Consider the following 14239-nt stretch of genomic DNA (forward strand, 5'->3'; position numbering starts at 1 on the left):
GATAAAGGATGTGGGTGATGCTGGCTGAGGCGGTGGCCCTTAAACTTGAAGGACCCTCCTTTTCCCTCCCCTGCCAGGACTCCCACTCATGACACCAGAATCCTCATGCAATTGGCAAGGAAAATCCCCAGGAGTGGGTATCTCCCTGTTTTGAGCTCCTCTTCCTCAAAAACTCATCTCAGAACTGTGATGTGGCCACCACCACTGATTCAAAGTTGCTTCTCAGCTGTGTGCCCTTAAGCCAATTACTTACCCTCTTGGTGCCTCAGTTTCCTCATCTGTAAAATGGACCTAATAATAGCACCCACCCATAGGGTCGTCATGAGGGTTAAATGAGTCACTGTTTGTGATGCTCCTAGGGGACTGCCTGGTATATAGCAAGTGCTAGATGAGTACTGGTAAAAAGCAACCCAAAATAAATGTGATATTTGAGCTTTAGGGAAGAGGAAAGGGTGGGTCTTATGTGGGTTGGAGTCCAGGTTCCTCCCTGCCCACTCTGAGCTTTGGCCTCCTCGTGGGTGCCCTGGGGGCAGTGGAACATCCATTCTGCAGGGGCTGCTGTGAATATGAGAATGAGTGAGGCACGGAGGGTGTCCAGCACAGCACCAGGCAGACAGCAGGGGCTCAATCAACGCTCTAGGTCTACACTGTCTGACTTTCAGGCTCGGCTGCAGCAGGTGGGGCTGGCCCTCTCACCTCTGTCACCACATCCTCTCTGTGGCAGCCCCTCCCACTGCTGCAGGGTGGGTGATACGGCTGTAAATGGGCACAGACAACCTGTGGGTGCTGGTGGGTGGTGGCAAGTTGGAGGCTTGGCAAACGTTAGTGTGTTTTGCCCCGGGGGCCAGGCCCTTTCCAGAACCCATTCCCTCTCCAACCCAGATTAAGGGCACCTAAGAAAGGACCAGCGGGGCAATCTGTGACGCAAGAGACCACCAGCCTCACTCCCTCTCCCAGTCTGGCTCCTTGGGCTGGGCCAATGCTACATTATTTTGTTTACTTTTTCTTGTTGATTTTTTTTTTTTTTAGATAGGATCTCTGTCTGTTGGCCAGGCTGGAATGCAGTGGTGTGATCATAGCTCACAGCAGCCTGTGAATGATCGTCCTGCCTCAGCCTCCCGATTAGCTGGGACTAGAGGCGTGCACCACCTCACCTGAATGATTTTTAAGTTTTTGGTAGAGATGGGGAGGCAGAGTGGTGGTGAGGGTCTCCCTATGTTGCCCAGGCTGTTCTTGAACTCCTGGCCTCAAGCAGTCCACCTGCTTTGGCCTCCCAAAGTGCTGGGATTTCAGACGGCAGCCACCACACCTGATCAAATCTTGTTTAATTCTTCTGCCAATTCTGAACCACAAGAATGACTGTCTACACTTTGCACGTGGGGAAACTGAGGCCTGGCTTTTGGCTTGGCTGAGACCTGGATGCTCTAGGCCTGTAGGGTGAGGCTGGGGAGCCTGGGGTGAGGGGAGGTGGGCTCCTGAAGAGGAGGAGGGGCTCAGAGGAGCTCATCACAGGGTGGGGAGCTCACCTTGAAGTCTCCGCTGCAGTCCTTGTACAGGGGCACGAAGAACCGCTCAGGGCTGGGGACGGCCCATATCTTCTTCCATAGCCTGAGGGGACAGAGAGGGTTGAGGACCCTGACATCACCAGAGGGCAGCCTGGCCTCCCATTCAGACACTCCCCAGCTTCATCCTACAGGAGCTTCCGAGCATCCCAAGACACAGCCCAGGTGCCTCCCTCCTTCCCCGGGGCTTGGTTTCCCCATCTGTAAAATGGGAGCAGCAAGTCTCCCTCGCAGGCTCCTAAAGGGATATCAAGGTTATGTTTTTGGCTGCCTGTTGTGTGCTGGGCAAATGTTGCCCCTTCTGAGCCTCAACTTCTTTATCTGCAACCAGGGGTGTGCAGAGAAGCCATTTCAGAGGCGTGGAGTATTACAGTCACCTCTTCTCCACCACCTAGGGGCCCATTAAGCCCCTTAAACCTCAAAGCTTAAAATCCACAGCTGTGTGACTTTTTCCTTGACTGCTCCATGCCTCAGTTTCCCCATTTGTAAAATAAAGGCAACTGCAGTGTCTCAAGCTCTTAGGGCTGCCATGGGGGTAAAGTGAGTGCCCTCCACAGTGTCCAGCACATGGTGGCTGTGAGTTGGTTATTATCCCATCATCATCATTGCTACCATGATGACAGGCATGTTCTCCAACCCCACGTGTGTCATAAATGGGCAGTGGCCCAGGCTGACCACCTCCCTGCCTTCCTGATCCCCTGGCCTCACCTCCACAATGGGTGGGTCTTCAGGCTCCAGAAGGCAGGAATGAAGACTATGACAAGCAGGAGGAGAAGCAGCAGGTGAGGATTCCAGCCTTCCTTTAACTCTAGGAAGGAAGCAAAGAAAGGGTTAAATGGCACCAACTCTACCAGAGGCCACATGGGCTGGGCATGGTGGGAAATGGGTCTGGGGTAGAGTGGAAGGCGGTAGGAGAGGCTGCTACTGCTAGTGTCTTGAAGTGAGATAGATCTGGGTTCAATTCTTGTTCTCATTCCTCACCCCAGGCAAGTAACTTCATTTCTCTGAGCCTCAGTTATCTCATCTGAAAAATGGGGTGATTCCCACTTCAGAGTTAGAAGAATCAAATGCCTGACAGAAGAAGCAGCTGGCACCCAACAGGGCCTGGCCAGCAGGGGCTCTAGAAATGTCACTGAAGGGATACATCTGAGGATGAACAACTGAATACCTCCCAGCTATGCCAGAAAGCTCAGGGCTTAGGGTGGCTAGAACGGGACAAGATTTGGTACCAGGAGTGGGGTGTCCATCCCAGCTTCACACCTACCCTCTGACTGGGTCTGAAAGATGACCGGGTCGCTCCACTCACTCCAGGTCCCCTGGTAGGAGGAGCCAGGCATGGGCCCTGCCCGCACCTGCAGCTCATAGCTCGAGTCTTTGCGGAACTCCAGGGGGAGGAGGGAGACACTTCTTGAGTCCACTGAGATCAGCTTTCTCCTCGGACTCTGCCAGTACAAGGAAACGATGCACCAGGTCAGGGTTAAACCATGCCAGCCCCTGTCTCCAGCAGAGCCACGTCTTTTCCCAGCTTCCATCAAAGGGGCTGAGTGTCTCTTCTCTTCCCACAAGAATCAAGCCTATGCCTGAGTAGCTGGACTCAGGCATGGGGAGCACAGACTCACCAGCACTGCCTGGCCCTTGCATGTGATAGGGTGCTCTGTTTGATTTCTCTTTGATCCCAATTCAGCCACTCACAGTCCTGGCAGTGGACTCTCCCTGCAGGACTGGGCATATCTCAGGATTGGCAATGGTCTGGCAGCATTCCAGGCAATGCATACTTTTGGAATTCTTCAACAGTTGAGGACATTCTCAACTGATGTATTGATATAAGTCTCGGTACATCAGTTGAGAATGCCTTCAACTGTTGAAGAATTCCAAGAGTTGACATACTGACATTCCCAACAGCAGGCATTTCTAGAACTCTAACTACAGATATCTTAGCAATGGATACCTCTGGAAGTCTTCCACTGGGGACTTTCTAAAGTATAGCACTCATGGACATCTTCAGCTGGGACCATCCTAAAAGATGGGCAATTCTAGAACTCTTCAGCTGTGACTGTTCTATCATTGTTACTATTTTTTATTTTTTAGAGACTGGATCTCACTTGTGACTGTTCTAAATAGTGGGCTGGAAGGACATCTCTCAAAGCCTTCATGTTGGAAACAATGGGGCCTCTAACACTGGACCTTTTTTTTTTTTTTTGAGATCAAGTCTCACTCTGTTGCCCAGGCTAGAGTGCAGTAGTGTGATCCCAGCTCACTGCAACCTCTGCCTCCTGGATTCAAGTGATTCTCCTGCCTAAGCCTCCAGAATAGCTGGATTACAGGTGCATGTCACCACACCAGGCTAATTTTTTGTATTTTTAGTAGAAACAGAGTTTCACCATGTTGACCCGGCTGGTCTCGAACTCCTGACCTCAAGAGATCCACCCGCTTCGGCCTCCAAAGTGCTGGGATTACAGGCGTGAGCCACCGCACCTGGCTGGACCTTCTTAATCATTGATACTTCTGGAACTCTCCAACTATGGCCATTCTAAGCAATTGGGAAGCTTCCAGATTGCCCCGTTTCTGAAACTTCTTCTATTGTGACTATACTAGACCTGGGGTGGAGTCTGGGGAAGGGACAGTCTCTTTGGCATGCTGACAGCCGAGGAGACAGGTTTGGGGAGGACAGATTATTCAGGGGTCTCCTACCTTGGGGAGAAGTGAGGGGAGGAGGAGGGCCTGCTGTAAGGGAGTGTTCCCACCCTTGGTCTCTGTTCTTGGCCATGAATGACGTTGCTCACCCGTCTCTCCCACCCAGATGCCCTTGCACTCCCTCCTCTCCCCTCCCCTCCCACAAAGCTGCACTGATCCCCACATTCCTCACCACAGCCCAGGGGTCTCCCCGGTTCCTGTACTGCAGCTCATACTGAAGCTTGCCCTTCAGCATGTAGAAGGCTGGGTCTTCGTAATCTGAGCGCCAAGAGATATTATACTGTCCTGAGAAGGTCACGGTCACGTTGAAAGGGGGAGCTGGCTTGACTTGGTGGAAAAACCCAGGAAAAGAAAATGGGGTGAGAATTTGCTGTAGGTGAAAAGGATTTGGTGATGGGAAGAAGTCCTGCCTGCCCCCACCCCTGCCACCGTGCCTGACCCAACATGGATGAGATGAAGACCAACAACCCTGAGTGTCTTTGGGCAAAGCACTCCCAACTCTGGGCTTCAGTTTATTCATCTGGGACCTGAGAAATTTAGACCTGATCAGGGTTGCAAACTCAGGGGCGGGCAGGTCACAGAGAGGGGTGAAGCCGGTTTAGGGACTGTGACGAAATAAAAGAGTCGGGCCAGGTGCGGTGGCTCACGCCTGTAATCCCAGCACTTTGGGAGGCCGAGGCGGGTGGATCTCTTGAGGTCAGGAGTTCGAGACCAGCCAGGGCAACATGGTGAAACCCCATCTCTACTAAAAATGCAAAAATTAGCCGGGCGTGGTGGCAGGTGCCTGTAGTCCCAGCTACTAGGGAGGCTGAGGCAGGAGAATGGCGTGAACCCGAGAGGCGGAGCTTGCAGTGAGCCAAGATTGTGCCACTGCACTCCAGCCTGGGCAACAGAGAGAGACTCCATCTCAAAAAAAAAAAAAAAGAAAGAAAGAAAGAAAAGAGTTAAAAGTGAATGGCTCCAGCAGCACAGAGTGGTCAGCTTTTCTAAGTTTTCTAGGGAAACACACACGCACACACATACACACACACATACACACACGCCTACACACACACACACAAACACACATGTGCACATGCACACCCACACACATGCATGCCTACACATGCAACACACACACACACACACACGTGCATGCACACACACGCACGCACACACACGTGCATGCACACACACACACGCACACACATGAAATCTGAAACCCTGCATTCTATGCACTGAAGGGCAAGTTTCAATATGAGGTGAAGAATGGGAAACGGGAGACCCCTGGAATCATCGTGTGAAATCTCCAAGGGTTTTTCCCTCTAGAGACAGGATCTCACTGTGTTGCCCAGGCCTGAGTGCAGTGGTGCCATCATAGCTCACTTGCAGCCTCAACCTCCTGGGCTCAAGCCATCGTCCCACCTCAGCCTCCCAAGTAGCTGGGACTACAGAGGGGTGCTACCGCATCTGGCTAATTATTTGTCTATTTTGTAGAAATGGGGTCTCACTATATTTGCCCAGGCTGGTCTCAAACTCCTGGCCTCAAGTGATCCTCCCACCTCAGCCTCCCCAAATCCTGCGATTGCAGGTACAAGCCACTGTACCCAGCCTATCTTAAGTTTTAAAGTTAGCAATCCACCCAAAAATGTTCTCAGCAACGTGCTGGCAAATCCATTCATTTTTCATTTCTGTTCTAAATGATGTTATCATTTTCTTTCAACCCCAGCTACTTCAGGCAGTTGAAGACTCTTCTTAGCATGCATGCTAATGGGGAGGGCTGCCATTTATGCAGAGCCTGCCTGGCTGCCGTGCTCTGCTCAGTTTGACACCCCACAGTGGCCCTGGGAGGCCAATCTGATGGTCCTCATCTTTCAGCATCTCCCGGCAAGTGCAAGAGCCGAGCTCTGAGCCATAACAGCAAGCTTTCATGGGCGGCCTCCAGGTAAAGGTCAAAGCCGGCATTTTGTTTTTCCCCTATTCGAAGGACATTTCATGAACTTGAACAGAACGCAATATGTTAAAGGCCTTAAATTCCTCGCTTGTAAAATGGGCCCAGTTCCTGTATTATGGGGCTTCAAGTTCAAAGGGATGAAGCTATTTAGCAGAAGGCAGTAACTTCAGAGGAACTGAGTGACAAGTGTCTATTAGTGTTGGAGAGGAGTTGCAGGCCTCTGCCCTCACCTTCTCCACTTTCTCTTCTTTTTTTGTTCTCCTTCCTTCCTTCCTTCCTTCCTTCCTTCCTTCCTTCCTTCCTTCCTCCTTCCCTCCCTCCCTTCCTTCCTTTTTTTCTCTTCTTTCTTTCTTTTTTTCTTTTTTTTTTTGAGACAGAATCTCTGTCACCCAGATTGGAGTGCAGTGGCGTGATCTCTGCTCACTGCAGCCTCCGCCTCCCAAGCTCAAGTGATTACACGGCCTCAGCTTCCCAAGTAGCTGGGACTATAGGTGCGCACCACCACGCCTGGCTAATTTTTGTATTTTTAGTAGAGAAGGAGTTTCCCCATGTTGGCCAGACTGGTCCTGATCTTCTGAACTCAAGTGATCCACCTGCCTCGACCTCCCAAAGTGCTGGGATTACAGGTGTGAGCCACCACACCCAGCCACCTTCTGCACCTTCAGTCTGCCACCATCTAACACTCTGCACCTCTCACCCTGTGATTTTGTTTACCATGTGCCTCCCTCGCTGGGCTCTTATCCTTGGGGTGGAGGTTTTGTCCTCCAGGTTCAATCTGTGCCCACAGCCCCTAGAACACAGCCTGGGGCACAGTAGGCCCTCAATAAATTCAATAAATATTTGGCAAATTAGGCTGGGCAAGGTGGCTCATGCCAAAAATCTCAGCACTTTGGGAGGCTGAGGTGGGAGGATTGCTTGAGGCCAGGGGTTCAAGACCAGCCTGGACAACACAGCAAGATCCCAGCTCTACAAAAAATTTAAAAATTAGCCAGGGTGGTGATGTGCACCTGTAGTCCCAACTACTCAGGAGGCTGGAGTGGGAGGATCGCTTGAGCCCAGGAGTTCCAGGCTGCAATGAGCTATGATTGTGTCACTGCACCCCAGCCTGGAGGACAGAGCTACACCCTGGCACTCTCTCTCTCTCTCTCTCTATATATATATATATGTATATATATATGTGTATATATATATATGTATATATATATGTGTATATATATATGTATATATATATGTGTATATATATATGTATATATATATGTGTATATATATATATGTATATATATATGTGTATATATATATGTATATATATATGTGTATATATATATGTATATATATATGTGTATATATATATAAAATTTGTCAGGTTAACAAATGAACCTTTCGAGGCCTCCAGAAAGGAGCTCTAAGGCTGCCTGTGATCCTGAAACCCGCACTGACGGCTCCCACCACGCCCCGAGGTGACAGAGGTGCACGTTTTACAGAATGCCATGGTGAACACTGGGTTGTTGCTGTTGCTGTTCCAGGGATGGGATGTTTTTGACTGAAATCGTTTCTAACACCTCTTTTTTTTTTTTTTTTAACTTTTTATGAGATTTCAGTTTTTGAAATACACAACTCTTACAGCACAAACACAGTATTTACATTTCAAGTTCTTTGTACAAAAGATATATGCCATTTTGAAAGAATATTGTTGAGATCATCATCTAAAATACCTGTCAGAGTTACTCATGGAATCTGCTCTTCACAAATCCATTGTATTATGATATAAACAAAATATGGCTAGACGCCAAGGTTTAACCATACATAAAAATACTAATTCTCGGCTGGGTGCAGTGGCTTATGCCTGTAATCTCAGCACTTTGGGAGGCAGAGGCAGGTGGATCAGCTGAGGTCAGGAGTTCGAGACCAGCCTGACCAATATGGTGGAACCCCCGTCTCTACTAAAAATACAAAAATTAGCCAGGTGTGGCGGCGTGCACCTGTAGTCCCAGCTACTTAGGAGGCTGAGACAGAACTGCTTGAACCCAGGAGGCAGAGGTTGCAGTGAGCTGAGATTGCGCCACTGCACCCCAGCCTGGGCAACAGAGCGAGACTCTGTCTCAAAAACAACAACAACAAAAACTAATTCTCAGTGACTGGCAAATGATGGCCTGAGGGTCACATCTGCCTGTTGGGCAGTTTTTGTACAGCTGCAAGCTAAACATCGTTTTTACATTTTTAGAGGGTCGTTTGAAAAAAACAAACTAAACAACAAGAAGAATGTATGACAAAGACACAGGTGGCCTGCAATAATTTACTATACAGCCTTTTACAAAGAAAGTTTGCTGGCCTCTGTTCTATCAAAAACCGACTGAGAGAGATAGCTACTGGAATATACCAATGAGTATTAAACAAGACACCACTGTAATGTGCCAGTGCCATCAGCACTACTCATTTCTAAAATGAGGCACTTCTGTTTGAATATGTACATTTCCAAAACATAATTACATCTGGTAAGTAGTACTGTTACTAACTCTAGCCCTTTGAAATTAGACCTGCACATGAAATCATAGTATTCTTAGGGGCTGAAGTCAATAATTACAAAGCATTTCAGATGTCAATCGTTGAGCTCTTCAGTAGTTAGTGGTTTAAGACCATTTACAGTCTTAAATATTAATAAAACTCATAATTTAGGTATTGTCAATAAAAGGTGATATTGCTGCATTATTTAAATAACATCTATAAAAATAGGTTTAGACATCCCTATTCATTATACTCAGAAGCAAGAATAACTAGTTAACTTAGTAACTACTTATTTTAAAAATGGGAAATGAAAAAAAAAGTGCAAAACTTTAGCAAAAGGCTGTGGAATGCAAAGACTGGGGCCTCTTAGCAATCACTCCCAGCTGGCATAGGCTTCTCATAATAAAGTTAGTCTGCAATGATTGCTGTGGGAAATTAACAGCTGTCTCTTGTCAGTGAGCCTTTTTATAAAAAGGATGACAGGTCCCTGAGCAAATTCTTTAAAAGTAAAATCAGTTCAGAGCTGCTCCACACACAAGTTTGCAGTGGGTTGGTTAAATAATTCCTGGTCAGTGGGCTATATTCATGCCACAAAACAGTATGGTACTGGATATTTTTCTTCTTCAGACCAAACTGCTAAGCATCACATCACAAAGACATCTCTGTGAAGCTGAGTTTTAAAATGCTCAGTAAATGCTGAGGTAGATGGTTTTCAAATGAAGATCTATACTCTGATTCGATTGGGACTAGCTTCTTTGTCTAACACCTCTTTTGTCTTCCCTGGGGCAGCTGGAGGCCGGCTCTGGGCTTCCCTGTGTGGCTGGGTGAGGATCAGTCCCGGAAGACACCAGGGTACTGAGAACTGCCCCGTGGGTACGGGGGAGATGTTTGCAGAGCCTGGGGGTCGTGAAGAGGGGCTGCTCAGCCCAGCGAGGCCCAGGGCCCAGGAGGAGGAAGGGACCCTGGGCGGGAGGTGGTTAGAAAATCACTTCCTACCCCAGCGGGGCCCAGGCTAGCTGCAGATCCTGGCAGGGAGGGAGGGGATGCCAGAGAGAAATGCTTGGATTCACGCTGCAAGAGAAGTGGCAAGGAGGGGCCCCTTCTCTGCCCTGAGCTCTCCTCTGCTTCTGAGAAGCTGTGGGAGTGAGGGGTGTGGGGTAGCCTGGGTGGTGGGGCTGCTGCCTGCCTCAGTTTACTCAGCCCGGAGGGGCCCCTGCTCCAGATAGTGCATGCGTGTTGATGGGACCTCGTGTCCTGGATCCCAGATCCGTGTGGCTGTGAAAGAGTATGTGTGTGAGTGTGTGTGAGAGTGTGTGCATGTGTGAGAGGATGCATGTGTGTGAGAGTGCATGTGGGTGAGTGTGTGCATGTGTGTGCCCGTGAGTGATGTATGTGTGTGAGTCTGTGCATGTGAGTGTGCATGTGTGTGAGAGGGCATATGTGAGAGTCTGTGCATGTGTGTGAGAGTGCATGTGTGTGTGTCCATGTGTGTGCCCGAGTGGTGTGTGTGTGTGTCTGTGCATATGTGTGTGCATGCATGAGAGAAGGCGTGTGTGTGAGGACATAGGCCAGGTCAGATCTGATGGAAGGAGAGCTGGCCCAGAGAGTGTGTGAGTGCATGTGTGTGAGTCTGTGCATGTGTGTGTGAGTGTGCATGTGTGTGCCTGCGAGTGATGTGTGTGTCTGTGCATGTGTGTGCACGCATGTGTGAGAGAGGGCGTGTGTGCATGTGTGAGAGAGGGCATGTGTGTGTGCATGTGTGTGTGTGCATGTGCATGCCCGTGAGTGGGGTGTGTGTGTGCATGTGAGTGTGCATGTGTGTGAGGGCATGTGTGTCTGTGCATGTGTGAGTGTGCACATGTGTGTGCCCGTGGGTAATGTGTGTCTGTGCATGAGTGTGCATGTGTGTGAGAGTGCGTGTGTGCATGTGTGTGCCCGTGTGTGTGATGTGACAGTGTATGAGTATGTACGTGCATGTGTGTGCACACATATGTGAGAAAGTGCACGTGTGTGTGCGTGTGAGTGTGCGTGTGAGAATACATGTGTGAGTGTGTGCATGTGTGTGCCCATGTGTGAGTGATGTGTGTATGAGTGTGTGTATGTGTGTATGTGGGTGTGTGTGTGCATGTGTGTATGTATGTGTGAGTGTGTATGTGAGAGAGAGAGAGAGCAAGAGAGAGAGGCAGTGTGGGCCTCTGTGTCCATGCCATGAAGGCTGGTGCTGGGGAGACATCTGTGAGTTTGAGGGCGCATCTATGAGTCTGTGTGTGCATGAGTCTGTGACCCTGGGAATTTGCGTGAGTGTGCATGTGTCCGGGAGTGTGTGAAGCTTCACTCTCACGCTCTGTGGTGTGACATCCACTCAGCAAAGAGGTGCAAACCTGGACCCCCAGAGTGTGAATCACAGACACCTCTCATACCCCAGCCCCTCTGCTGGGAATCTAGGGGCAGAAACTCCCGAGCTCGTGGGCGGGGCCTTCCTGAGGGCAGGCTCCCTTTGCAGCCTGTGTTTGCCTCTGGGGCCGCTTTGGGTACCCACACACACATACATACACACACACACACACACACACACACACACACCCCATGCCAAAGCCACCTCCCAGGCCCTTCCATGCCCTGCCTAGTTCTGCTTTGTTTTGAGACAGAGTCTCACTCTGACGCCCAGGCTGGAGTGCAGTGGCATGATCTTGGCTCATTGCAACCTCCGTCTCCCAGGTTCAAACAAGTCTCCTGCCTCAGCCTCCCGAGTAGCTGGGATTACAGGCGTGTGCCACCACGCCCGGCTAATTTTTTTGTATTTTTGGTAGAGATGGCCTTTCACCATGTTGCCCAGGCTGGCCTCGAACGCCTGACCTCAGATGATCCACCTGCCTCAGCCTCCCAAAGTGCTGGGATTACAGGCATGAGCCACCGCGCCTGGCCCCTGCCCTGGTTCTTGTTTTGTGTTCTGAGATGAGGTCTTGCTATATTGCCCAGGTTGGTCTCGAAGCCCCAGGTTCAAGCAATCGTCCTGCCTCGGCCTCCCAAAGTGTTGGGATTACAGGCGTGAGCCACCTCGCCCTGCCACCTGCCCTAATTCTGAACTCACAGATAAAACTGCTCCCACCAACCAGGCCCTCCTGCCCCTGGGACCCCCCTCTACCTCCAGCCTGGAGGGAAATCCCAGGCCTCCCTGGAGCTTATGAAGGGGAAAAAACCCAAGAGGGTTTTTTCTGTGACTCAGTGTCCTCCATTCGCCTCATTATGGGGTCGGGATCCCAGAGAGTCAGGGTTAAAAGGATATTTGCTCTACAAATAGGGAAGCTGTCCCAGAGGTAGATATGCCTCATCCATGGTCACACAGACGGGCAGAGCTGAGTCGGAACATGAACCCAGAAGTCCCAGGTCCTAGCCTAGCTCCTTCAATACCTCTCAAACCTAATAACCTTTCACACTTTAGTAAAAAATAGCACAACTCAAAACAGAACTCTAAGGTGTGGTGAGGACATAGGCCAGGTCAGAGCTGATGGAAGGAGGAGAGCTGGCCCAGAGGGCAGGGAGTAGGGGGCCCATCCCCTACCTATAATCCTAGCACTTTGGGAGGCCAAGGCGGGTGGATCACTTGAGCCCAGGAGTTTGAGACTGGCCTGGGCAACATGGCAAGACCCCCGTCTCTACTAAAAATACAAAAATTAGCTGGGTGTAGTGGCGTACACCTGTTGTCCCAGCTACACGGGAGGCTGAGGTGGGAGGATCACCTGAGCCCGGAGAGGTCAGGGCTGCAGTGAGCTAAGATTGAGCGCCACCCTAAGCCTGGGGTCCCAGGATACTCACTGCTCTCAGCCAGGAGAAAGCTGCCACACTCCTGGGAGTAGTTGCCAGACTGGTCTGTGATGTTGACACTGAAAATGTCGTCGGCCATGAAGTGGAATACATCCATGTGGCAGGTGTAGGTGGCATGGGTGGCATTGTGGGCCGACCTGTGGAGGCTGCAGGAGGTGGCCTCGCCCTTCAGCTCTTCATACTGGTCTTGCCTTCAAGGACAAAGCAGCCGGTCATGGCTGGAAGCCAGGGGCAGGGGGGATGGTGGTGGGCTCAGTGCTCAGGGCCAGGGCAGAAGCCCAGACTCTCAGGGCTGGGAGGGATTTGAGGCAGGGCTGGGGGGTGGTCACCTGGTCCAACCAACCTTTTCCCAGGGAAGGTATCACCTCCCCTGCAGCATCCTCAATGAACTGTGTCCGGGCTCAGCTTGCACACCTCCCAGGGGCCAGGAACTCACTGGCAGCAGCTCTCAATTTTGGAAATTTGGGCCATTCTTACTTGGACCAAGCCTAAATCTGTCCCTGTTGGTCCCAACAACCAGATGGCTGTCCTACAGGAAGGGCGCTAGGTATTTTGGGTTTCCTTCTCTCCTTTCTGTCCAAATCCACTTTTTTGAGATCTCTGTCTCACTCTGTCCCCCAGGCTGGAGTGTAGTCGTGTGATCACGGCTCACTGCAGCCTCGAACTTTCCAGGCTCAGCTGATCCTCCCACCTCAGCCTCCTCAGTAGCTGGGACTACATGCCTGCACCACCATGCCCAGCTAACTTTTTGTATTTTTTGTAGAGATGGGGTCCCACCATGTTGCTTAGGCTGGTCTCGAACTCCTGGGCTCAAGTGATCTGCCAGCCTCGGCCTCCCAAAGTGCTGGGATTACAGGACTGAGCCACCTCGCCCAGTCCCCAGTCCACTGAATATCTAATAAGAGCCTGTGCTGAGGGCCAGGGAAAGAGCTAAATAAACCTCATCTCCTCCTCTGGGTGGACTTCTGGGAAAGCTGGTGGGATGGGATTAGGGAAAATGCTGTGGCTTTTTAACTCCCACTGGACAAAAATGATGGGTTTTGAAGTATGTATAGGAGTTTACCAGATATTAACTTCCCTACCTAGATGTTCAGGATCTGAACATGACCACTCTCTAGGCCCAATAGGGATGTGTGGACTGAGTTCTCTGCTAAATTTGCTGGAATAGAAGTTCCTGTGGAGTAAATGCTCTCCAAGCCTCCCAGCCTGAACTTGCTCCTTATTCCCCCTCACCCTGCCTCACTCCACTCCAGCCACACTGACCTTCTCCCTATTCCTCAAACTCACTAGCTCTTCTCCCACAGGGCCTTTGCACTGGCAGTGCCCTCTGCCCAGCTCCCTGGCTGCCTCCTTCTCACTAAAAGTTGTTGTCCCTTTACCTGAGGTCCAGTGTCCTGTTCTTGATATAGCACCCAGTATTATTAGAAAGTATCCTGTTTGGGGCAGAACACAGTGGCTCATGCCTGTAATCCCAACACTTTGGGAGGCTGGCCATGCGGGAGACCAGCCATCCCGGGGTCTCAAAACCACGGCCGACCTGCGTGGGCGAGAGAGTGGTCTTTGAAGCTGGTGGATAGACCAACCCTGTGGGCTCCTGACTTTTCAAGTCCTGTGAGCCCTGAGTGGTTGTCTGAAAGGTGGGCACAGTGGGCGGTTCACTTGAGGACAAGAGTTCGAGACCAGCCAGGCTAACATGACAAAACCCTGTCTCTACTTAAAATAC

The 14239-nt window shown here is 50.5% G+C and overlaps 1 protein-coding gene across 3 annotated transcripts in view; it reads right to left on the minus strand.

The window, feature by feature from the left end:
• Positions 1-14239, minus strand: part of IL21R (interleukin 21 receptor) — a 52423-nt gene that overhangs the window by 4410 nt on the left and 33774 nt on the right. For all 3 annotated transcript variants that reach the window (XM_003261550.1, XM_003261551.2, XM_003261552.2), the window contains 5 exons: positions 12508-12707; positions 4429-4583; positions 2827-3004; positions 2271-2370; positions 1527-1608 (listed from right to left, as the gene is read on the minus strand). In XM_003261550.1, coding sequence (XP_003261598.1) covers positions 1527-1608; positions 2271-2370; positions 2827-3004; positions 4429-4583; positions 12508-12707 — 715 coding nt within the window. The remainder of the gene's footprint in view (positions 1-1526; positions 1609-2270; positions 2371-2826; positions 3005-4428; positions 4584-12507; positions 12708-14239) is intronic.

This window comes from Nomascus leucogenys, chromosome 2, assembly GCF_006542625.1.
Source record: "Nomascus leucogenys isolate Asia chromosome 2, Asia_NLE_v1, whole genome shotgun sequence".
Taxonomy (NCBI): domain Eukaryota; kingdom Metazoa; phylum Chordata; class Mammalia; order Primates; family Hylobatidae; genus Nomascus; species Nomascus leucogenys.